Consider the following 25,746-nt stretch of genomic DNA (forward strand, 5'->3'; position numbering starts at 1 on the left):
CTTCTATAACCAAGATTTTTAAACCGTGCTTTACAACGCACTGACACTCGGAGCAGGTTTATTTTATTTTTTTGAGAGGTAGTCTCACTCTGTCACCCAGGCTGGAGTGCAGTGGTGTAATCTCAGCTCACTACAACCTCCACCTCCCGTGTTCAAGTGATTCTCCTAATTTTCCAGCCTCAGCCTTCCAAGGAGCTGGGATTATAGGTGTGCACCACCACACCTGGCTAATTTTTTTTTTTTTTTTCCCCCAGTAGAGACAGGGTTTCACCATGTTGGCCAGGCTGGTCTCAAACTCTTGACCTCAAGTGATCCGCCTACCTTGGCCTCCCAAAGTGCCAGGATTACAGGTATGAGCCACTGCGCCTGTCCACATTTTTTATTTTTGTACTATATACTAGGGTTCTACTACCAAAGAAAGGAACTATTAGCTTATAAAGTTTCTTTTACCATTTAACATTCTATCTCTCACACATCAATACCACTCAGGAAACAGGAAGAAATGTTGAAGTGCCATCAAGCAAGTCTTACCTGTGAATCTGATCTTGCCTGCTTGACCGTACTGGAGCCAGACCATCGATTTCATCAAAAAAAATAATTGATGGGCGCATCTGATAGGCCTAGAAAGCAGATTGAGTGGTCATTTGTTAGCATAAACAGCCTCAAACACGTAGACTTAATATAAACCATTTTAATCAATTTTCATTCAAACATGCTTACCAGAATTTATAAAGCTGAATATACACTATTTCAATCAGCTTTTCTTCAAACTTGCTTACCAGAATTTATTTATAATTTTTCTTTTTTTAATAGATGGAGTCTCACACTGTCACCCAGGCTGGAGTGCAGTGGCGTGATCCTGGCTCACTGCAACCTTTGCCTCCTGGGTTCGAGTGATTCTCTTGCCTCAGCCTCAATTCATTTATAATTTATAACTATTTATAATTTATAAATTTAAATGTAAGTTCCAATAACTGGGTTTTAAGAATTCAAACTAAATTATAATGACATATGGTTTAATTTTCAATTGCATTTTTGACTAGAAGTCTTCAAAAGACATACTCTACTGGTTATATACCTTAGATTTCATATAGCTATCATTCCTGGACACACAAAAATATCTATTGAAGACTACCTATGGAAACAAGACAAAGAATAGAAGACTGACATAGTCTTCCTCCATGTCAGGATGGGAAAACATTTTTTAGCAAGATGTCACAGTTTTTATCCATTTCCATAAACATAAAATTAAAAAAGAACCTCAGGAGAGTTCCAAAAAGAGATTTAAAAGCATTTGCAGCAATATGCCTCAGTAGATCAGAATGTATTATCTCACAATGTGCTGTCAATACAATCCGGGATATGAAAATGAAAGCCGCCCCAGGGCAGAACTAGTCTCCAATTCCCATACTGAGCCATAATTCACTACTACTATCTCTAAATATGAGATTACCACTCTCTTCCTAGGCATGAGACCTAAGACTCCAAAGAACTAAGATCCAATTATTTCTCTCCCTTCTTACTATAAAACTGTTCACTGTAGGTCAGTGTCATCTCGACATATAAAAGAAAATAATCTAGAAAGATTACATACTTAGTCTAACTCTTCTGGGTTTATTTAGAACACTGATTAAATGTAAGAGTTATCTAATCCTCACACATATCTGCCTAGATTACAGAACTATCCATATATATAAAATTTTAATATCGTACCTGATCAAATAGCAATCGTAGCTGTCTTTCAGATTCTCCTACCCATTTACTTAGACAATCAGCACCTTTCCTCATGAAAAACGCTACTCTTTTATCCCCTTGACTGCACTCATTGGCAAGTGCTCTGGCAACCAGAGTCTTTCCAGTTCCAGGTGGCCCATAAAACAAGCAACCTCTGTAAAACAATACGTTAACATTTTAGTATTACATTTAAAAAGCAGACTTTTAAAACAAAAATTAGAAACCAATTTCATGATTCATTTAATTAGAAAATTAAAATGTGTAAGACAACTGAATTATTGTACAGTTTCATGCCACAAAGCACAACTTAAAACCTGGGAGTTAATACTGATACTGTAAAATTAATATTTAAACTGTAAATAAAACTCTATTTGAAACATTTTAACAATTCATTCATCATGTTCATCATATTATCTCACCTTGCATATGGAATCACATATCACAATCATGTAATTCAATTTGTATGGGGGTTGCAAGGAAGAAATGTGAGAGAAAATTCAAGAAATTTCTTTTTAATTTACTAAATTACTTTAACGAGGCACGTACAACATTTCCTGTAAGAAGTAAATGTTATTTAATATTAATAACTTTCCGTGTTATTTTTAGAGATGGGGTCTCACTGTCAGCTAGGCTGGAGTGCAGTGGCATAATCCTAGCTCACTGCAACCTCAAACTCCTGAGCTAAAGCAATCTTCCTGTTTTAGTGTCCCAAGTCACTGGAATCACAGGTGTGAGCCACCATGCCTGGTACTTTCTAATTTTTTTTTTTTTGGAGACAGTCTTGCTTCATTGCCCAGGCTGGAGTGCAGTGGTGCCATCTCGGCTCACTGCAACCTCTGCATCCCGGGTTCAAGCAATTCTCCTGCCTCAGTCTCCCAAATAGCTGGGACAACAGGCGCCCGCCACCATGCCCAGCTAATTTTTTGGGTATTTTTAGTAAAGACAAGGTTTCAACATGTTGGCCAGGCTGGTCTTGAACTCCCGAACCTCGGCCTCCCAAAGTGCTGGAATTACAGGCGTAAGCCACTGTGCCTGGCCACTTTCTAATTTTTTAAATTACAAAATTTAATTTAAAACCTACCAATGTTTACCTGTGATTGACATATGGTACATTACTTATTTATTTATTTACTTATTTTTTTGGAGATGGTGTCTCACTCTGTCACCCAGGCTGGAGTGTAGTGGCGCAATCTCAGCTCACTGCAACTTCCGCCTCCCATGTTCAAGCAATTCTGCCTCAGCCTCCCAAGTAGCTGGGACTACAGGCACACGGCGCCAGGCCCGGCTAATTTTTTGTATTTTAGTAGAGACGGGGTTTCACCATGTTGCCCAGGCTGGTCTCCAACTCCTGAGCTCAGGCAATCCACCTGTCTTGGCCTCCCAAAATGCTAGGATAAAGGCATGAGTCACCGTGCCCGGCCCGGTATATTACTTTTATGATGGGGGAAGTTTATTAACTTTTAAAAGTTTATTTAAATTATTGCTTCTATAAAGGTGATTCAGAGAGAAAAGTTGTACAATGAAAAGGGAAAAGGGGACTATCGCTTAAAAATGGGTTAATAAGGTATAAGAACTACAAGAGGCAAGAGTAGCACAGATTTTCAGCTAAAATTAAAAATATAATTAAATTACCTTGGGGTTGAATTTTAAATTTTTCAAAGACTTCTGGATAAAGTAATGGAAACACCACCATCTCTTTTAGAGCTGCTATATGATTAGACAGGCCACCAACACTATCAAATCGTACCTGGTAATGGAAGCGAACATTTACATTCTTAGATTTGGAGTCCAGATTAAAATGTCACCCCACACCTTAACTATACCTAACCCATACACAATGAATTAATAATACCTTAATTGTAACCTTAAGATTAACAAAAAACATCTTTAAAGGTTAGAGTTTTGACTGAAAAGAAAAATCATCAGTTCCTTTTTTTAACTTTAAAACAAAGCACATTATAGTTCAAGCATGTTTCAAAACAGAATACTCACTGAAGAATCTAGTTGCATTGGATCAACGTCGGCAAGGCTTGCTCCAATTTTCATTCGATCTTTATACATGCCTTTTAATTCATCTTTCCGAAAATTTAGTGGAAGGCACCTATTTAAAACCACACAAACCCATCAACTCATCCTCCTTCCCAAATTCCATGTTTGAATATAAACATTTAAGTTAAAAAAAAATCTAAATTTCAACTGGAGCAATCTTAAGATATGTATTTTAATTTTCTAATTTTCTATAATAGGTCCAGAACTTAAGTGTTAGAAATATTTATATCTGAAGCTTTATTATGAAATTAAAGATATATAATCAAATAAAAATATCAAGATGCCACAGGCACTGTAAAGTGATTCACGGTGGTGAAATCAGATTGTACCAACTTACATTTTAATGGAGGTGTCTAACATAGACAGCGTATTTACCATTTGCCAGACACTGTTTTAGTTTTAGGTGCTTTACATGGATTAAGTCAATAAATCCTCACAACAGTCTTATGAGAAAGGTATTATTATTTTTCCCATTTTAAAACAAAACCAAGGCATAGAAAGATTAACTGATTTGTCCAAGATCACCCAACTAGTAAATGGCAGGGCCAGGAATCAAACACAAGTGGTCTTTCTCTAGACCTATAACAACTCTGCTATAATACCTCTCAGAAAAAATATTCACAGTCTACCAGCATTTGGATCCAACACCAATCCTCTCAAGCAAGTTCCCTAACTACTTCCTTTTTTGTTATATTGTTTTGCCTTTTGCGTTTTTTCTGAGACGGAGTCTCACTCTGTCACCCAGGCTGCAGTGCAATGGCGTGATCTCGGCTCACTGCAATCTCTGCCTCCTGGGTTCAAGCAATTCTCCTGCTTCAGCATCCTGAGGAGCTGGGATTACAGGTGCGCACCACCAACATCCGGCTAATTTTTGTATTTTTAGTAGAGATGGGGTTTCACCATGTTGGACAGGCTGGAAGTTCCCTAACTACTTTCAAAAATATTCAGATAGTTATGGTCAGGTGTGGTGGCTCACGCCTATAATCCCAGCCGAGTCACTTGAGGTCAGGAGTTCAAGACCAGCCTCACTTCTACTCTAGTCTCAGTGACAGAGTGAGAACCTGTCTCTATTAAAAAAAAAAAAAATCCAAGCACCTAAGCACTGCATTTTCATTTACTCAACCACATCTTTAAAATGTAAATAATCCTTCCTCTATCTCCCTTAAACAATTATTGGGAAAATCAAATAAGTTGGTTAGTATATGTGAACTTATACTACAAGGAGTTATGAAATGAGTAAAGCCTTCCATTTTCCTTAAGAGTTCCTCAGAACTTATCATTATTCTAAGAAAAAATATACATGAAATGAAAAAGAAAAAGTTATTTCTGTAAGTCACTGTTTGACCAGAATGACTGTGGGCCATATAAAATGATTTGGCAAGCGGGCCAGGCATGGTGGCTCACAGCTGTAATTCCAAAGCTTTGGGAGGCTGAGGCAGGTGGATAACTTGAGGCCAGTAGTTCGAGACCAGCCTGGCCAACATGGCGAAACCCCACCTCTACTAAAATTACAAAAATGAGCCGAGTGTGGTGATGCACACCTGTAGTCCCAGCTACTCAGGAGGCTGAGGCAGGAGAGTCATATGAACCCGGGAGGTGGTGGTTGCAGTGAGCCAAGATCGTGCCACTGTACTCCAGCCTGGGCAACAGAACCAGGCCCTGTCTCAAAAAAAAATTTTTGGCAAGAAATCAGTCATATGTTCTAACCTGTTATTCTGTTTCAATTGTAGGTAATTCTAACAAGACAGCATTCTAGTTTATACATTAACCTGTTGTGCAACTTTTTAATCAGCCAGTCTATACTTATACCCAAATTATTGTTTTATCAATTTTTAAAAAATGTATCTGCTAGTTTAAAAAGGCATTGATATGGCACTTACCTATTGATAGCCCTATTACGACTCCTTTTCCTCCGCCTCTCAAAGTGCTGTTCATCCTCAGAGGAGGAAGATGAAGTCGAGTCACTACTGTGGATTGCATGCCTTCGCCTAAAGTAAAAAAGAAAATTGAAATCATGATAAGGGAGGGCAGGAAAAAGAAAAGGCATAAGAAAAGCATCAGAAATATCTAATGCTCTAAAAAGGTTTATCATAAAATTATTATATCTGCTGACCCACTGACGTAAACTTTGTTGGCTGAATCTTTTAAAGGGAATAAAAGACAAACAACTGAGAGGAAAGGAAAAAAGACTGAGGACTGTGGCAGAGCTGAGTATCAAATGTTCATGAAGACAGAAGGCAAGGTGACTTCTTAGTCTTGACACAAACCAGTTATTCTTGAAGTGAAAGGTGGTATAAAGATGGTATTAGAATATTTGGGGCTAGGCATGTTGGCTCACACCTGTAACCCCAACACTTTTGGAGACCGAGTAGGAAGGATCACTTGACAGGAGTTTGAGAACAACGCAGCGGGACTTCGTCTCAACTAAAAATCATTTGAGCAACTTGGCAAGATTTGGTCTCTACTAAAAATCAAAAAGTTTAGACAGGTATGGTTGTGCACATATGTTGTCCTAGATACTAAGGAGGCTGAGGTGGGAGATTTGCTTGAGCCTGGGAGGATGAGGCTGTAGTGAGCCATGATTGTACCACTGCACTGCAGCCTGCTGGGTGATAAAGTAAGCCCCTGCCTCTATTAAAAAAAAAAAAAAAAAAAGCATTTGGGACTGTAATTTGAAACTATTTTCAATATTACACTATACATAATATTCACATTTGGGAGGAAATTACCTACTTTAAAATATCAAATAACTTTTTTGAGACAAAGTCTCACTCTGTAGCCCAGGCTGGAGTGCAGTGGCGTGATCTCAGCTCATTGAACCTCTGCCTCCTGGGTCCCAGTTGAGCAATTCTCCAGCCTTAGCCTCCCAAGCAGCTGGGACCACAGGCACGTGCCACCATGCCCAGCTAACTTTTGTATCTTATTTATTTATTTTTGGTAGAGATGGGGTTTCACCATGTTGGCCAGGCTAGTTTTGAACTCCTGACCTTGTGATCCGCCCACCTCAGCCTCCCAAAGTGTTGGGATTACAGGTGTGAGCCATCATGCCCAGCCTAAAATATCAAACAATTTTAAAAGAAGGACATGAGATTTTATGTAAACAAAAGGGTATCAAGAAAGACTTTTTAAATGCTAGGAAACAGTGAAGAATAAGATGGCCTTTTATCAACAGTATACCATCCACTGTAAATTCACAACTGTCACTTAACAGCTGTGTAAATGCGGATGAGTTACTCAACCCATAAGTTTTCTCACAAAAAAGAAAGACATACTATCAAATACTTAGGCTGGTTGGTAATACTAAATAAGAAGCCGGGTATTACAAATATACAAGAAAATTTTTAATCACTTCTACCTTTGAATGGTTGCAAAAGACTCACAGAAAAAACAAAAGAGTCTGGCTAGGAAGAACTTTAATTAACTTGCTCAGGGTCTAGAACTTTTCTGAGTCAGAGTGCAATGATAGTAAGTAGTTATTTCTAAAAATATAAAAGCATAGTAGTTCCAGAAACGTATATCCAAAAAACTCTGAAGTTATTCCATTATTCCCTTGCAGCAAATCATAACTGGACATACATAGTACAAGGCAATTTTTAGTTTATATTTTGTCCCACTTACTATGATTATTCATATGTTTTACTACAGAATTATTAATATATTTGACTACACAGTGCTGGCTTGGAGACCCTAGAGATGTTAATGTTGCCATACTATATATGTTGTGTGTTATCTGTAAATCCAGCCAAAAAGTCTGAAATCTGAAACACAAATGGTTTTCCAAGCGTTTTGGATAAGGGGTTGTGGAAACACAGAAATAAATGAGAAAATAATCTTTCACCCATCCATCTACCCACATACACCCAGGACCATCTTTGTGATTAGCCTGAAACTAAAATTATTATATCCAGTACAAGTCTGCAATTTTATATGAAAAACTAATTTATTACCATGAATATTAGACTTTAATGTATTCACATAATTTTATGTGTAGTCACAGAATTCAGACTAACCTCCCGATTAATAAAAAAGACTAACATTAACTGACTGCTTTCTGTACTGTGTGCTTGATGTAGTATTTAATCTTAATTAAAATTGTGGAAAAGTGGATTATTAGTAGGCTCAATTTACAGTTAGGGCCAGTGTGGCTTCCAGGTTAAATAATTTACTCAAAATATCAGAATTAGTCATTGATGTTGTCAGAATTCAACCCTATATGTTTATTTAAAATATCTGCATTCTATACATTACTATACTGATATTTCCAGTTTTTTATTTCACAACCAATAAAGTTAAAAGCAAACAATAACACAACCTGTGGACCAACGTGAAATTTCTGACGTTTGATTTGCAAAATGGAGATTTTTAAACATCAAAGTACAGTTATAACAGCAAATACATACAGCACTTAATGTATGGTAGACACTACTTTAAATGCTTTGCATGTATTAACTCACCTAATTCTCACAATACTGAAACAGGTTCTACTATCCTCACTTTACAGATTAAAAAAACTGAAACAGGCTAGGCGCAGTGGCTCACACCTGTAATCCCAGCACTTTGGGAGGCCAAGGCGGGTGGATCACATGAGGTCGGGAGTTCAAGACCAGCTTGACCAACATGGAGAAACCCCGTCTCTACTAAAAATACAAACAATTAGCCAGGCATGGTGGTGCATGCTTGCAATCCCAGCTACTCGAGAGGCTGAGGCAGGAGAATCACTTGAACCCGGGAGGCGGAGGTTGCGGTGAGCTGAGATCGCGCCATTGCATTCCAGCCTGGGCAAAAAGAGCGAAACTCCGTCTCAAAAAAAAAAAAAAAAAAAAAAAAAAAAAAAAAAAAAAAAAAAAAAAAAAAAACCAACCAAACAAAAATCAACAACAAGAAAAAACTGAAACAGAGTTAAATAACTTGCCAAAGGCCACTAATAACTAGTAGAGCTGAGCTCCAAGCCCAGACAGTCCTAGTCATGGGTCCAGGTTCTTAGCAATTAATTACTCTATACTGTAGAAAGGTCATTACTTCAGTTTAAAAACACTGTAAACACTATTCCACAAGGTAGAGAAGGAGGGAATCCTCCCCAAATCATTCTATGAAGCCAGTATCACCCTAATACCAAAACTAGGAAAGGACATAACCGAAAAAGAAAACTACAGACCAACATCCCTGTGAACATAGATGCTAAAATCCTTAACAAAATACTAGCTAATCAAATCCAACAACATATCAAAAAGATAATCTTCTATGATCAAGGGGGTTTCATACCAGGGATGCAGGGATGGTTTAACATACTCAAGTCAATAAATGTGATACACCACTTAAACAGAATTAAAAACAAAAATCACATGATCTCAATAGATGCAGAAAAAGCATTCAACAAAATCCAGCATCCCTTTATGATTAAAGCTCTCTGCAAAGTCGGCATACAAAGAACATATTTCGATGTAATAAAAGTCATCTATGACAAATCCACAGGAAACATAATACTGAATGGGGAAAGGTTAAAAGCATTCCCTCTGAGAACTGGAACTAGACAAGGATGCCCACTCTCACCACTTCTATTCAACACAGTACTGGAAGTCCTAGCCACAGCAATCAGACAACAGAAAAAAATAAAAGGGCATCCAAGTCAGTAAAAAGTTAGTCAAACTGTCTGTTTGCTGATTATATGATTGTACACCTAGAAAACCCTAAAGACTCCTGCAAAAAACTCCTAGAACTGACAAAAGAATCCAGCAGAGTTTCAGGATACAAAATTAATGTACACAAATCAGTAGTAGCTCTACTATATACCAACAGCAGCCAAGCTAAGAGTGAAATAAGAACTCAACCCTTTTTACAACAGCTGAAAATAAAATAAAATACTTAGGAATATACCTAACCAAAGAGGCAAAAGACCTCTACAAGGAAAACTACAAAACACTGCTGAAAGAAATCACAGATGACACAAACAAATGGAAGCACATCCCATGCTCATGGACCGGTAGAATCAATACTGTGAAAACGACCATACTACCAAAAGCAACAAATTCAACACAACTCCCATCAAAATACCAGCTATCATTCTTCACAGAACTAGAAAAAACAATCCTAAAATTCATATGGAAGCAAAAAAGAGTCCGCATAGCCAAAGCAAGTCTAAGCAAAAAGAACAAATCTGGAAGCCTTACATTACCTGATTTCAAACTACGCTATAAGGCCATAATCACCAAAACAGCACAGTACTGGTATAAAAATAGGCACATAGACAAATGGAACAGAATAGAGAACTCACAAATAAAATCAAATACTTACAGTCAACTGATCTTCAACAAAGCAAACAGAAACATAAATTGGGGAAAGGACACCCTATTCATCAGATAGTGCTGGGATAATTGGCAAGCCACATGTAGGATAATGAAACTGGTTCCTCATCTCTCACCTTATACAAAAATCAACTCAAGATGGATCGAGGACTTAAATCTAAGACCTGAAACTATATAAAAATTCTAGAAGATAACATCAAGAAAACCCATCTAGGTATTGGCTTAGGCAAGGGTTTCATGACCAAGAACCCAAAAGCAAAAACAATTAAAGCAAAGATAAACAGGTGGGACTTAACTAAACTAAAGAGCTTTTGAACAGCAAAAGGAAGAATCAGCAGAGTAAAATGGCAACGCACAGTCCGGGAGAAAATCTTCATAATCTATACATCTGGCAAAAGACTAATATCTAGAATCTACAACAAACTCAAACAAATTAGCAAGAAAAAAACAATCCCATCAAAAAGTGGGCTATGGACATGAACAGAAAATTCTTAAAAGATACACAAATGGCCAACAAACATATGAAAAAATGCTCAGCATCACTAATGATCAGGGAAATGCAAATCAAAACCACAATGCAATACCACCTTACCCCCGCAAAAATGGCTATAATCAAAAAATCAAAAAATAATAGATGTTGGTGTGTATACAGTGACCACTTCTACACTGCTGGTAGGAAAGTAAACTAGTACAACCACTATGGAAAACAGTGTGGAGATTCCTTAAAGAATTAAAAGTAGAACTAAGATTTGATCCAGCAATCCCACTACTGGGTATCTACCCAGAGGAAAAGAAGTCATTATTCGAAAAAGATACTTCCACACGCACGTTTATAGCAGTACGACTCACAATTGCAAAAATGAGGAACCAACCCAAATCCCCATCAATCAACAAGTGGATAAAGAAGTTGTGGTATATATACACAATAGAATACTACTCAGCCATAAAAAGGAATGAATTAATGGCATTCGCAGCTACTAGGATGGGATTGGAGACTATTACTCTAAGTGAAGTAACTCAGGAATGGAAAATCGAACATATGTTCCATGTGTTCTCACTAATAAGTGGGAGCTAAGCTATGAAGATGCAAAGAATGACACAATGAACTGTGGGGACTCACGGGGAAAGAGTGGGAAGGAAGTGAGGGATAAAAGACAACAAATTGGATTCAATGTATACTGCTTGGGTGATGGGTACACCAAAATCTCACAAATCACTACTGAAAAACTTACTCATGTAAGCAAATACCACCTGTTTCCCAAAAACCTACGGAAATAAAAAATTAAAAAAAAAAAAAAAAAAAAGGAAAAGGGGCTGAGACAAGTCAGTATAATCTATTTTCATAGGAAAATGTGTCCTAAATCTGAAAACAAAACCAAAATAAAATAAATAAAAAATAAAAAACGTTTTAAACACACATATCGGCCCACATGTGCTCATCCCCCAATCTCCATTTTACTACACCCACAGACACTGGACCAGCACTTTGAATCTAACCAAGAACTTCAACTTCTTGCCAGTTCTAATTCTTCGACAAAAGATGAAGAATATACTGAAATACTAGTGATGCAATTGTGCTATTATGTTACCTTATTCAAAGGTAACATTACCTTTAAAAATAATTAGCCAGGCTTGATGGCACAGGCCTGTAATCCCAGCTACTCGGGAGGCTGCGGCAGGAGAATCACTTGAAAACAGGAGATAGGCCGGGCGCAGTGGCTCAAGCCTGTAATCCCAGCACTTTGGGAGGCCGAGACGGGCGGATCACGAGGTCAGGAGATCGAGATCATCCTGGCGAACACGGTGAAACCCTATCTCTACTAAAAAATACAAAAAACTAGCCGGGTGAGGTGGCGGGTGCCTGTAGTCCCAGCCACTCGGGAGGCTGAGGCAGGAGAATGGCGTGAACCTGGGAGGCGGAGCTTGCAGTGAGCTGAGATCTGGCCACTGCACTCCAGCCTGGGGGCAGAGCGAGACTTTGTCTCAAAAAAAAAAAAAGAAAACAGGAGACAGCAGTTGCAGTGAGCCGAGAATGCGCCACTGCACTCCAGCCTGGAAACAGGCGAAACTCCGTCTCAAAAAAACAAAAAAGTCAGAAAAAAAAAAAACAAAAAACCCACCCAAATAATTAGGGGAGAAAAAAAAAATCTGTAACAAGGAGCTACTCAATGATGTGAGGCTTTTTCCACAGGGGAAGACTAGACACTGTGAACCAAATATGGAAACTCATGAACATCAAAGGGATAAAAACAACAACAAAAAAAACCCCACATACATTGTAGGTGGTAACTGTAGAGTTAGTCAACCAACAAGTATGTTACTTCCAGAAACATACGTTCATTAAAGATGGGAGAAGAGGCCAGGCGCGGTAGCTCACGCCTGCAATCCCAGCACTTGGGAGGCCCAGGCGGGTGGATCACCTGAGGTCAGGAATTTGAGACCAGTCTGGCCAACATGGTGAAACCCTGTCTCTACTAAAAATACAAAAAAATTAGCCGGGCGTGGTGGCAGGCGCCTGTAGTCCCAGCTACTCGGGAGGCTGAGGCAGGAGAACTGCTTGAACCCAGGAGGCAGAGGTTGCAGTGAGCCAAGATCGCATCACTGCACTGCAGCCCAGGCAAGAGAGCGGGATTTCCTCTTAAAAAAATAAAAGAAGAAATAAAATCCCAAAGTAGCTGCCACTCTTAGTACTGCTGGATCAAACAGAGATCCACCCCATGAGTTAGGTAACCATAACAGTGCCTTGGTCCTGTGCCTGGTGGTGGTGGGGATTCTAGGGAACACTAAACCTTCCTTTCCTTTTCTGAAGATCATTACAGTTCACCACCAAAATAGAGGTCTTTACATTCTAAGGGGCCTGTGAGAATACTGACGTGCAGCCTCCTTTCAAGTGCAATTAATCTTCAGAAGCCCTGAGAGACTGAGTTTGTCTTCCTGATCCTCCAGTCTTTCGGACCCTGGTCATGTGAAATAGGATGATGAAATAAGAAATCTAGATGTACACTTGTGATTCTTACAATGAATTACAATGAAATGAAAAGACCTAGGGACACAAACAGCATTTATTTTTCCTAAAAGAAATCACCCTTCAGCACTTATAAACGTGCTGCCTTCCATGACCAAAACATGATCAGAAGGTCTGTCTCTAGGAGAAAACTTCCAAGAACTGTTCAAATAACTGAAATATCCTAAGGCTTCAGTCTTACTTCTGAGAAAATTATAATATTAAGGGAAAAAAGTACCATTTCCCATACAAATAAAATTTTTTTCCTGGTTTCTTAGTCTTCTCTCTCACTGATGAACTACTAACATGCTACGATTACCATGATTATTCCAATGTATTGATGAGGAAGTATCAAGAATTATCTCTTTGACCTGGTGTGGTGGCTCACACCTGTAATCCCAGCACTTTGGGAAGCTGAGGCAGGTGGATCACTTGAGGTCAAGAGTTTGAGACCAGCCTGGCCAACATGGTGAAACCGCGTCTCTCCTAAAAACACAAAAATTAGCTGGGCGTAGTGGCAGGTACCTGTAGTCCCAGCCACTTGGAAGGCCGAGGCAGGAAAATCGCTTGAACCCAGGAGGCAGAGGTTGCAGTAAGCCGAGATTGCGCCACTGCACTCCGGCCCGGGGAACAGAGCAAGATTCCAACCCGCCCCACCTCCCCCAAAATAAATAAGTAAAATAAAAATAGAAGATTTATCTCTTTGGACTTAAATTTGACCAACAAGCAACAACTGTTGGGATGTAGAAGGAAAAGAAATCCACAAATATTGAACAGTCAAAGAAAATAAATGTTTCCTACAACAGAAGAGGAACAAATTATAAAATAGATCCAGAAAAAGATAACCAGAGTCATGAAAGGTCTAGAGGCCATGTAGCTTAGAACATCTGACATGGTAGGAAAATGCATCTGTGATAGTATGCAAAGAAAAGACTAAACCTATATTCTAACTTAATGTGAAGATTAAATGAAACAATCTATGTAAAATGCTTAACACAGAGACAGGACTACAGTAAACCCTGAGTCTATGGTTGCTCTATTATTAAAGTGTGGAAAAATGGAATAAACTATCTTACTAACGTAGTTACTAACACTTCCTATTAATGGAAGCAAAAGCAAAAACTAGTCAGTGGTACTGGGGATTAGACTACTAAAGGCACAGAAACTAAGCCTCCCAAATACACAATTCTAGAATTTTATCCTAATACACCCAATCCTGAAAGTCTAGAGTCCAGCCCTAACATAACCACAATTATGCTGTCATAAATCAATCACTATTTCAGAACCAAACCTGTTCATTCGTTTACAGTAAGGACTTCTTGGTCCTGCAGAAGATAATCGGTATCTTGGTCTTGCAGGAGAAGCTGGGCCACTATAAAATATGTTGGGCTTTCTCTGGTGACGAGGTTCTAAAAAAAAGAAAATATTTTGCTGTTCATATTTTAAGTCATTTATGTCCAGACGGTTGCAGCTGATAACATGTATAGCACAGACACCAACCAACCAAAAACACACACTGGCCATAAACAACCATTGTGACTGCAGAGATGTGTAACAGGTGATTATCAGCCTTGCATGTTCACGCTCACAAGTACTGTGGTATAGTATTAACATAAATCAAAAGGTGGAAAGCTGTGCAATTTAAAATAAAGACAGATATAAAATTCAAAAACAGCCCAATTATTTGCTTTTGTCAAGGCTTAACATTTAAGTTTCTTCAGAGAAATTATTTGTTACAAACTTAGGATAGGTAAAGACAACAGTAATGAGTATTCAACAAAATGAAAATATGAAAAATACCAAAAAGACAAGAATAACAGAGGAGAAACAGCAAATATAAAGCTAATATAATCACATCTCCTGGAAAGAGTATGTACAGCACTTACTTTCCAGTGGAGCCTGGTAGTAAACAGTAGCTTTTCTCTGTCTAAGATAATATCGTTTCTGATTATCTTCTCCATCTTCTTCATCTTCATCATCTTCATCATCATCTGCATCATCTTCATCTTCACCATCATCTTCATGTTCCTGGTCTTCACCCTCTTCAGATGATTCTACGATTAAGAGATACTTACTTCCAGAAGGACACTCAGCAAAATGTTAACAATTTTTAACATAGGTGAATTGGGAGAGAAAGATCCACCCTTTTAAAGCTTATCTACTCCTAGATTGTTCATGGGAAGAACTTATAATTCTTTTCCAACATTAAAAAACTGTAGAAAAACGAGAGGAAGGAAAAAAAGAAGCAGAGAAAGAAGTTTGAAGACTACTGTTAAGCAAGTACCAAACTAAAATTTATAGTCTTTCTATGAATTTCATTAATATAGGTGACTAAACTTAAGCGTCCAAGTTAATATAACTTTTTGACAAGTTTTCGAATTTCCTCATTAAGCTTTTGCTTTCTAAACTTAAGTTTGACATTTCACCCAGCCCATCTGGCTGTCATAGAGTTACATGCTGCATAACTCAATCTACTTATGATTATGGTAAAACAAGCTCACCAAACATTTAAAATGCATGTCAGAAAACTGATTTTCACTCAAGATAAGTTCTAACAGACTATGGTAATAAGTTCCAAATGGAATAGCAAAACATAATTTTCATCACCTTTAAACTAAAAAAGAGATATACAGCGTGTTGTCCATAGCAGATGTATTACATAAGCAAACCAATATTATTTGCTTTAGATTGCTGATTTCAGTTACTTTCCCAAACAAAATATACTATCCTTTTAAGCTCTCCCCGTCCCCACTTTTAAGTTACCAATCCTCTGATCTCTCACAAACTACCATAAATGTCACACTTTCTAAATAAAAAGGCTATTTTCTACTAAATAAAAAGTTCTTAAATTCAATCCCAGAAGACAGAATAAGAGAAGAGACTAACCCACACTGCCTTCTTGATTATCAGTGGTTTCTTCATCAGTTCTTTGCATATCTTTCTGTTTTCCTCTTGTGTACATATTAAGATTGCTCTAAAATGTTTAAATAAAAGCCATTAACATTTGGAATCTATTTATTAAAAAAATTAAGTTGGATCCTCCAATCTTGTTCAAAATGAAGATATTTACAGCCACAAACTCTTAAATTTCTAGCAGTAACTGTTGACTGATCAAATAAATGCTGGAAAAAGTGATGTTTAAGCAAAAATGGATTAGGTACCATAAAAAAAAATTTAACTGGATATTATTAAATCATTCCCTTAATGGAAGAATATATTTACTTCTTCTGTTTCATTAAACACTCCCAAGTCTTCAAGTTCTCTCATTCGCTGTCTACGCATCTTCTTCATGTCATCCATTTTTTGAAGTACAGCTTCAGCAGTGCTTTAAAAAAAAGATACATATATAAGTGAAAATTGTAAAAGAGTAGCAGAATTTAAAAACCTTTATTTTCTTCCACTGCAATCTTTTGGCACTAAGGGTTTAAATATTTTATAAAAGCATTGATTTACTTGTATAAAATATTTTAAAACTTGTATAAAATATTTTAAATTTCTTTCCAAGAATAGAGACATATATAGAATTGTCAAAAAGACCTCAAATAATCATTCTTGGGCTGGATGCGGTGGCTCACGCCTGTAATCCCAACACTTTGGGAGGCCAAGGCGGGTGGATCAGGAGGTCAGGAGATCGAGACCATACTGGCAAACACAGTGAAACCCTGTCTCTACTAAAAATACAAAAAAAAATAGCAGGCGTACTGGTGGGTGCCTGTAGTCCCAGCTACTCGGAAGGCTGAGGCAGGAGAACGGCTTGAACCCGGGAGGCAGAGCTTGCAGTGAGCCGAGATCATGCCACTGCACTCCAGCCTGGGCGACAGAGCTAGACTCCGTCTCAAAAACAAACAAACAAACAAACAAACAAACAGACAAAAAACCACAAATAATCATTCTCCTCTATGCTTTACGTAGTAGAATGCATTAAATGTTTGAGCTGGTTGAAATCCATGATTCTTCCCGAACAAAAAGTCTCTGACAGATAAATCATCTTGATCTAAGGAATTTTTACTTACTTAGTTATAAGTTTGTCAAACAGCATGGACTGGTTTACACCACTATAACGACTTCTAATCCTACAACTTCGACGCACTTCAACATCACCATTATCTTCATGTAAGTGTTCTGTACTTTGAACGATGTTTCTAGTCCTCAATGACCGAGTAACTGGAATCACTTTGTCTTCACAAATGCACACATAAAAATAAATAGAAACATTTGAAGTAATAGTATTTATAAAAAATTCTGAAATGAACAATTGAAAAGCTATACTTTCATGTAACAAAATTACAGTATCTTAAACTTAGCTTTCTTAAAACATTTGAAGACAAAATAAAGTTAAAACATTCACCTACCATAAGATCGAGCCTATCTACTCCCAGGAGAAGAGGAAAGATATGTAATACAAAGACTCGTACATGAATGTTCAAAGCAGCTTTGTGATAGCCCCAAACCAGAAACAACCCAAGCCCTTCAAAAGGTGAAGAGATAAATTGTGGTATATCCATATAATGGAATATCCATATAATGGAATACTACTCAGCAACAAAAAAGCGACCACATGGATTCTCAAAGTAATTACAATGAGTGCAAGAAGCCAAACAAAGAATACTGTATGATTCCATTTATGTAAAACTCTAGATAATATAAACTAAGCTATAATAACGGAGAACAGATTCTAAAATGAATGGTCACAGCTATGTTTCAATGAAATTACTTGCTCAGGAATCTGGTGGGGGGTAGTGTCAAAGAGTGAGGAAAGAAGCTAGAAGAGCCAGGAGGAATTATAAAAGGGCCTGGGGAAGTTTTTGGGGGTAATAATTACCTTCACTATCTTATTGTGGTGATGGCTTCATGGCATATACTTATGTTAAAACCTAACAAATTATACACTTTAAACATGTAACATTTATTGTATGTACCTCAAGAAACTGGTAAACAGAATATTAATTACACATTTTAAGATCTGAAATGCCTTTAACAGTACTTACCTTCTCTGCGCTCTTCTTTTTTTTTATCAGCCTGCTGTCTGGCCAACTGCCTGTATTTTAAAAAATGAGATTAATTCAAAACAATTGACATAACTTTATTTTTATTTATTTATTTAGATGGGATCTCACTCCGTTGTCCAACAGGAGTGCAGTGGCACAATCATGACTTACTACAGCCCCAAACTGCTGGGCTCAAGCAATCCTCCCACCTCAGCCTCCCCAGTAGGTAGAACTACAGGCATGCCTCACTACACCTAGCTAACTTTTAACATTTTTTGTAGAGATAGGGAGGTCTCGCTTTTTTGTCCAGGTTGGTCTTGAACTCCTTGCCTCAAGCAATTCTCCCACCCTAGCCTCCCAAATTGCTAGGATTATAGGCATGAGCCACCACACCTGGCTATAACTGACATAACTGTATTTCTTATATTCCATAATACTACAAACAAGACAAAAAGTTAAATCAGCCTGGAGAACAAATACTAAGACACCTAAAAACTTAAAATATTCTGAAAAAAACAGGCCAGGCATGGTAGTTTACGCCTGTAATCCCAGCACTTTAGGAGGCCGAGGTGGGTGAATCACTTGAGGTCAGGAGCTCCAGATCAGCCTAACCAACATGGTGAAAACCTGTCTGTACTAAAAATACAAAAATTCGCTGGGCGTGGTGGCTGGTGCCTGTAATCCCAGCTACTCAGGAGGCTGAGGCAGGAGAATCGCTTGAACCTAGGAGGTGGAGGTTGCAGTGAGCCGAGATCGCGCCATTGCACTCTGGTCTGGGCGATGGAACGAGACTGTTTCAAAAAAAAAAAGCTTGACAATCTGTATGCTTATATAAGTTATGGTTAAATACAGTTAAACAAAGCCTAAGAACTCTGATTTGAAGTTCAATGATATATGGTAATAACTCTTAGCTAAACAGAATATATAAAAAGTATGTTGAAATATGAAATGAAATCCTTAAGTATTTAAGTAGAGCTGAACTAAACATTGAACTAAACCGAGCAAAATCAAGACCTGTTTTATGACACAAGGGTATAGTGGTCCCATATCCTTGAGAAATTTATTACTATAAACACAACTAATGCCTCTTAGTGATATGTTAATTGTCTTTTAAAAACACCTGCTGGCTACAATCTTTATATGCATGATTTTCACTCACATGTAGAAATAGTCCCATTTGTAAATGATCTATTCCATCTACAAACTGGCAAACACAATCTGTGAACTGGAAACATCTTCCAAGCCCTATAAAAAATATCCCCTTCATCTTTTTTTTTGAGACGGAGTTTCGCTGTGTCATCCAGGCTGGAGTGCAATGGCGCGATCTCGGCTCACTGCAAGCTCCGCCTCCTGGGTTCACGCCATTCTCCTGCCTCAGCCTCCCTGAGTAGCTGGGACTACAGGCACCCGCCACCATGCCCGGCTAATTTTTTCTGTATTTTTAGTAGAGATGGGGTTTCACCGTGTTAGCGAGGATGGTCTCGATCTCTTGACCTCGTGATGCACCCGCCTCGGCCTCCCAAAGTGCTGGGATAACAGGCCTGAGCCACCGCACCCGGCTGCTTAGTAGAGTTTTAGGAAAAAGATGAGGGGGCCAGGCACGGTGGCTCATGCCTGTAATCCCAGCACTTTGGGAGGCCGAGATGGGCGGATCATGAGGTCAGCAGATCGAGACCATCCTGGCCAACAAGGTGAAACCACGTCTCTACTAAAAATACAAAAAAATTAGCCGGGCGTGGTACTGGGCGCCTGTAGTCCCAGCTACTGGGAAGGCTGAGGCAGGAGAATGGCGTGAACCTGCGAGGCAGAGCTTGCAGTGAGCTGAGATTGTGCCACTGCGCTCCAGCCTGGGCGACATAGTGAGACCCCGCCACACACAAAAAAAGAAAAAACAAAAAAAATCTAAGCAAAACAGTATGTGCCATTAATTTGTTTTTAGTGACTCAATTTTCCATATTTAGGCTGCACCTGTTTATCGACCTATGTATCAAGCTATTTGCAAGTGAGCTGGTTTATATGTGGAATTTCAAATATTACAACGTAAAATAAAATAAAACCATCTTTCCCAGATGAGTTAACTTATATATTCTCGTTAACAAAGTAAGTCTTCATTGATTCCTCATCTGTCTTGGAAGACAGGTAAGAATTAAGAAGAAAATAAAAACTTCTGGCTGGGCACATTGGCTCATGCCTGTTATCCCAGCACTTTGGGAGGCTGAGGTGGGTGGATCACTTGAGATCAGGAGTTCAAGACCAGCCTGGCCAACATGGTGAAACCCCATTGCTACTTAAAAAAAAAAAAAAAAAAAAAAAGGGTCAGCCAGGTACCTGTAGTCCCACCTACTCAAGAGGCTGAGGCAGGAGAATCACTTGAACCTGGGAGGCAGTGGCTGCAGTGAGCCAAGATTGCACCACTACATTCCAGCCTGGGCGACAGAGCACGGGTTCCATCTCAAAAAACAAACAAACAAACTTTTGAGTAGGTAAAGGCTTAGTTTCTTCAAAGGCTCACAGACTTTTCTCATAAAGGAGCTCCTCCCTCTATACCATGTAGGTCTATACATTTTATAAATCAGGCCCCTTTCAGACGCTAGAAATAGAATGACTAAAGCACTATTTTTCTGAACCACCCACCCCACTGCCTTCTTTTTGCCTGCAGGAGGAAAGCAACCTTCCAAGGGTTGGTAAACTTCTCCTTCAATTGCTACGCAGTAAATATTTTAAGCTTGTGAGCCATACAGTCTCCTCTGTCACAGCTACCTAACATTACAGGGTGAAAGGAGCCACACACAAAATGAATGGGCATGGCAGTGTTCCAAGGAAACTATTTACAAAACTATGCAGCTGGACTTTGTCAACCTCTGCAAATCTGATGAAAGCTACGGTATACATAAGTTTAAACATTCCTTCAGAGGTTCTGTGTACCCTCTGTGAAGACTATACATAATCACTGTACCCTAGTTGAGCCCCAGGATCAAGTACGTATGTAGATCCTGCCCTCATGACACAGTTACTCATATCCTTCTGTCTTTCTCTAAGAATCTTGATCCTCTGGTCTTTGAGCCTCAAGTAGATTGAAAACAAAGAGTTAAAAAAAAGAATGAAAAGGAAGGAAATAAAGAGATTTCTATAGTCAGGCATGCTGACAACAGTGAAAAAGAAACAGGGAAAGTATATGAAAAGGACTCAAAATACTGTAGGCTCTTTTATATAAGCCTTATGCAAACAGATACTGATGTTACCATTACGCAAAATAATCATCACTATTTGTAATAATGACCTGAATGTAGGGAGAGGATTTTTGTACAGGAAATCTGTACCGTGGACGTGGTGGCACGTCCCAGCTACTTGGTTGGCTGGGGCAGGAGAATCGCTTAGACCCGGGAGGCGGAGGTTGCAGTGAGCCGAGATCATGCCATTGCACTCCAGCCTGGGCGACAAGAGCAAAACTCTGTCTAAAAAAAAAAAAAAAGCTGGGCATGGTGGCACATGACTGTAATCCCAGCTACTCAGGAGGCTGAGTTAGGAAAATTGCTTAAACCTGGGAGGTAGAGGTTGCAGTGAGCCAAGACTCCATCTCAAAAAAAAATACACACACACACACACACACACACACACACACACACCATGGAATTGTACACTTTAGAATTGTGAATTGTATGGTGTATAAATTATATCTCAATAAAGCTGTTATTAAGAAATTAATATGGCCAGGCACAGTGGCTAGTGCCTGTAATCCCAGCACTTTGGGAGGCTGAGGCAGGGTGGATTGCTTGAGTCCAAAAAAGTTCAAGACAAGCCTGGGTAACATGGTGAGACTCCATCTCTACAAAAAATTTAAAAATGAGGCAGGGTGTGGTGGTGGCTCACGCATGTAATCCCAGCACTTTGGGAGGCCAAGGCAGGCAGATCACTTGAGGTCAGGAGTTCTACACCAGCCTGGCCAACATGGTGAAATCCTATCTCTCCTAAAAATACAAAAATTAGCTGGGTATGGTAGGGCATGCCTGTAATCTCAGCTACTCAGAGGCTGAGGCAGGAGAATCACTTGAAGCCAAGGGGCTGAGGTTGCAGTGAGCCAAGATTGTGCCACTGCACTCTAGCCTGGGCAAAAAGAGTGAGACTCCGTCTCCAAAAAAAAAGAGCCAGGTGTGGTGGTGCAAACTTGTAGTCCCAGCTACTTGGGAGGCTGAGGTGGGAGGACCACTGGTTCACTTGAGCCTGGGGGTTTGAGGCTACGGTGAGCCATGATCATGCCACTACACTCCAGCCTGGGTGACAGAGCAAGGTAATAGTCTCACAAAGAAAAAAATAATTAATAAAAAAGATAGAAATTCTATATTTTAGAAGTAATCTAATTAAAATACCAAGTCATTCCTCTTTAAATCCAGATCGAAAGCATTTATTTTATTATACTCCCTTAAAACCTTTCTAACATAAAGCCAAGCACAATGTTTTATAAACTTGAATAATGTACAGATCCTTTCAAAGGTAAAAACAGGACTTCCAACATTAATTTTTTTGTATGACTATGTAAACCAAACTAAATAGAAGTTCGTCTATAAGTTTTATACAAATAAAACTATAAAACCATAAAAAAATTAATGTAATAAGGGGTTTTGCTAAAATGAAATAACCATTTGGTGTATGAATGTGGTACTGACTGCTATCAGTTTCTCTTGAGTTTGGCATGTTGTGTATCATATTTGCTATATACTGCTGGTATCATGATGAGGCAACTCATCCACTTCTCTTTATTGGAAGTGTGCCAAACATTTATTTAAATAGTATGTCATGCTATCACATCACATTGCCTTTCATACAGAAGCAGATGCATCATTTATGTATTCAAGTCTGATTCTGTTCTTATCTCATTAATCTAAGATAACTAAAGTAGTACTACTTGATGCCAATTCAACTGTAAACACAAATGTATGGCATCAAATTTTATGGCAATTCTCTATAAGGTAACAATTTAGGGGGCCTAAAATGTTTATTTTTTTCTTCAGATCATGAAAAACAATTTTAAGTTCTCAGAGGCAGTTAATGGACCACTACCTTACCCCAGAAGAATAAACCTTAAGATTTCAAATTTCAGAAATATCGGGCTAGTTTATATTGTACTTCATTGTTGTACATTTCCCCCATTTTAACATCTCTGAAATTGGAATGCATCTTATTGATGGCAACTGTGTTTTTTCTTTTTTAGTGTCCCATAAACATTGTCATATGCCTTTAACTGCTGATTTCATAAAATACAGTATAAAACACTCCCTAAACAATGGATGAAATAAGATGTAAATTTAAAAATATGTATTAAAAGAATGATGAAATAGCTGAGAAAAAAATCAAAAACTCAAAAGGGCATAACCTCGCTTATCTAGAAAATATGGCATACAAAATAAAACAATCAAAATTCCAGGCCGGCATGGTGGCTCACGCCTGTAATCCCAGCACTTTGGGAGGCTGAGGTGGGTGGATCACGTGAGGTCAGGAGTTCGAGACCAGCCTGGCCAACATGGCGAAACCCCATCTCTACTAAAAATACAAAAATTAGCTGGGCATGGTGGTGTGTGCCTGTAATCCCAGTTACTAGGTGGGCTGAGGCAGGAGGATCGCTTGAACCAGGGAGGCAGAGGTTGCAGTAAGCTGAGATCATGCCACTGCATTCCAACATGGGCAACAGAGTGAGACTTTGTCTCAAAACAAACAAACAAACAAAAAAATCAAAATTCTATTTAAGAGCAGGAGGATTTCAGTCTTCTAAGTCATTACAAATTGTTTATTTATAAGAAGTAATCTAAGAACGATTCTTTGTTTTTGGAAACAGGGTCTCACTCTCAGTGGTGTAATTATAGCTCACTGCAGCCTTGAACTCCCCAGCTCAAGTGATCCTCCTGCCTCAGCCTCCATAGTAGCTGGGACTATAGGTGTGTGCCACCATGCCCAGATAACTGTTTTATTTTTTGTAGAGATAGCGTCTCGTTATGTTGCCCAGGCTGGTATCAAACTCCCCAACTGAAGTGATCCTTCTGCCTTGGCCTCCCAAAGTGCTAGGATTACAGGCGTGAGCCATGGTGCCCAGCCAAAACAATTATTTCATCAAACAAATTTTGCTCTAACTGGGGCTTTTTGCCCTGAACCAAAGATATTCCAGTTCCATGAATTTAGCCAAACTACCTGATCCATTAAAATTGATTTCTTTGAATTTAAAATGGATTTCATGCCACCTCATTAGACTAAAAACAAAACCAAAAAACCATATGTACAGACTGCTTTAGAAATTACACCAACACATAGAAATTCATAAATGACTCAGAATTGATAAAAAAAAAAACAACTTTATAGCAAGCAATCAGAAACAGAACTACGATTATGAATGAAGGCTTTGTATAGACCATTAAGTGGAGCCATAAATCACGAGCTAAGTTATAGTCACAAAAGGTCTCTTTAGATACTCAAATACGTGAGAATTGATTATACATCAGCCAACCTTGTTATCTGTACTCATACATATCACAGGTATCATATTCGAATAATAAAAGTACGAATGTGTACATACTAAATTTTTTTTTTTTTTGAGATGGAGTCTCGCTTTGTTGCCCAGGCTAAAGTACAGTGGCACGATCTCAGCTCACTGCAACCTCTGCCTCCTGGGTTCAAGCGATCCTTCTGCCTCAGCCTCCCGAGTAGCTGGGACCTCAGGTGCGTGCCACCATGCTCAGTTAATTTTTTTTAAGTAGAAATGGGGTTTCACCATATTGGCCTGGCTGGTCTCAAACTCCTGACTTTGTGATCCGCTTGTCTCAGTCTCCCAAAGTGCTGGGATTAGAGGTGTGAACCACTGTGCCCGGCCACGTATTAATTTTTTTTTTTTTTTTGAGACTGAGTTTCGCTCTTGTTGCCCAGGCTGGAATGCAATGGCATGATATCGGCTCTTGCAACCTCCGCCTCCTGGGTTCAAGTGATTCTCCCGCCTCTGCCTCTCGAGTAGCTGGGATTACAGGCATGCGCCACCAGCTAATTTTGTAATTTTAGGAGAGATGGGGTTTCTCAATGTTGGTCAGGCTGGTCTCAAACTCCTGACCTCAGGTGATTCGCCCGCCTCGGCCTCCCAAAGTGCTGGGATTACAGGCGTGAGCCACCGCACCCGGTCACATATTAATTTTTTATTTAGTAATACTCACTTGTGATCATTTATTTTCAAATAAACTACATGTTATAGCCGTGGAACCTTGATGACCAGTCAAAAATACAGTTCAAAAATTAAATGCAAATCCTAAATTACCGCTTTAAAACCATTTTGAATTAGTGTTCAACCATCTTGTATTACCTTGTAAAATGCCTGCCATTAGCAAGTTGCTCCGTTACTTCCACATTCTTCTCAAAACTAGAATCTGAAGAATTCTGTGCATCTTTTCTCAAAGATCTTAAAGCACGTGTCCGGTGGTAGGTTCCAACTTCCTTAACTGACGACCCATCCTTTAAGAAAAATTAATAAAGCCATCTAAGTTTTTCTTTACAAAACTCCCAATTTAAATTCCTCCAAAGAGTATTCTTTGATTACCAGTTAGTAACAGCTGCTTTTTGTGCAGAATCATTTTGCATCTCCCCAAGAAACTACAAGTTAGTATCTAGAATAACTATTTCATGATAAACAAGTATCAGC

At 38.8% G+C, this 25,746-nt stretch overlaps 1 protein-coding gene across 1 annotated transcript in view; it reads right to left on the reverse strand.

Moving 5' to 3' along the window:
* Positions 1-25,746, reverse strand: part of ATAD2 (ATPase family AAA domain containing 2) — an 83,469-nt gene that overhangs the window by 41,094 nt on the left and 16,629 nt on the right. Inside the window, exons 2-13 of the mRNA XM_017855876.1 lie at positions 25,411-25,559; positions 18,078-18,127; positions 17,103-17,268; positions 16,312-16,414; positions 15,976-16,063; positions 14,976-15,143; positions 14,381-14,498; positions 5,664-5,771; positions 3,727-3,835; positions 3,367-3,481; positions 1,714-1,886; positions 532-620 (exon numbers count right to left, since the gene is read on the reverse strand). Coding sequence (XP_017711365.1) covers positions 532-620; positions 1,714-1,886; positions 3,367-3,481; positions 3,727-3,835; positions 5,664-5,771; positions 14,381-14,498; positions 14,976-15,143; positions 15,976-16,063; positions 16,312-16,414; positions 17,103-17,268; positions 18,078-18,127; positions 25,411-25,559 — 1,436 coding nt within the window. The remainder of the gene's footprint in view (positions 1-531; positions 621-1,713; positions 1,887-3,366; positions 3,482-3,726; positions 3,836-5,663; positions 5,772-14,380; positions 14,499-14,975; positions 15,144-15,975; positions 16,064-16,311; positions 16,415-17,102; positions 17,269-18,077; positions 18,128-25,410; positions 25,560-25,746) is intronic.

Source organism: Rhinopithecus bieti, unplaced genomic scaffold (assembly GCF_001698545.2).
Source record: "Rhinopithecus bieti isolate Rb0 unplaced genomic scaffold, ASM169854v2 scaffold_38631, whole genome shotgun sequence".
Taxonomy (NCBI): Eukaryota; Metazoa; Chordata; class Mammalia; order Primates; family Cercopithecidae; genus Rhinopithecus; species Rhinopithecus bieti.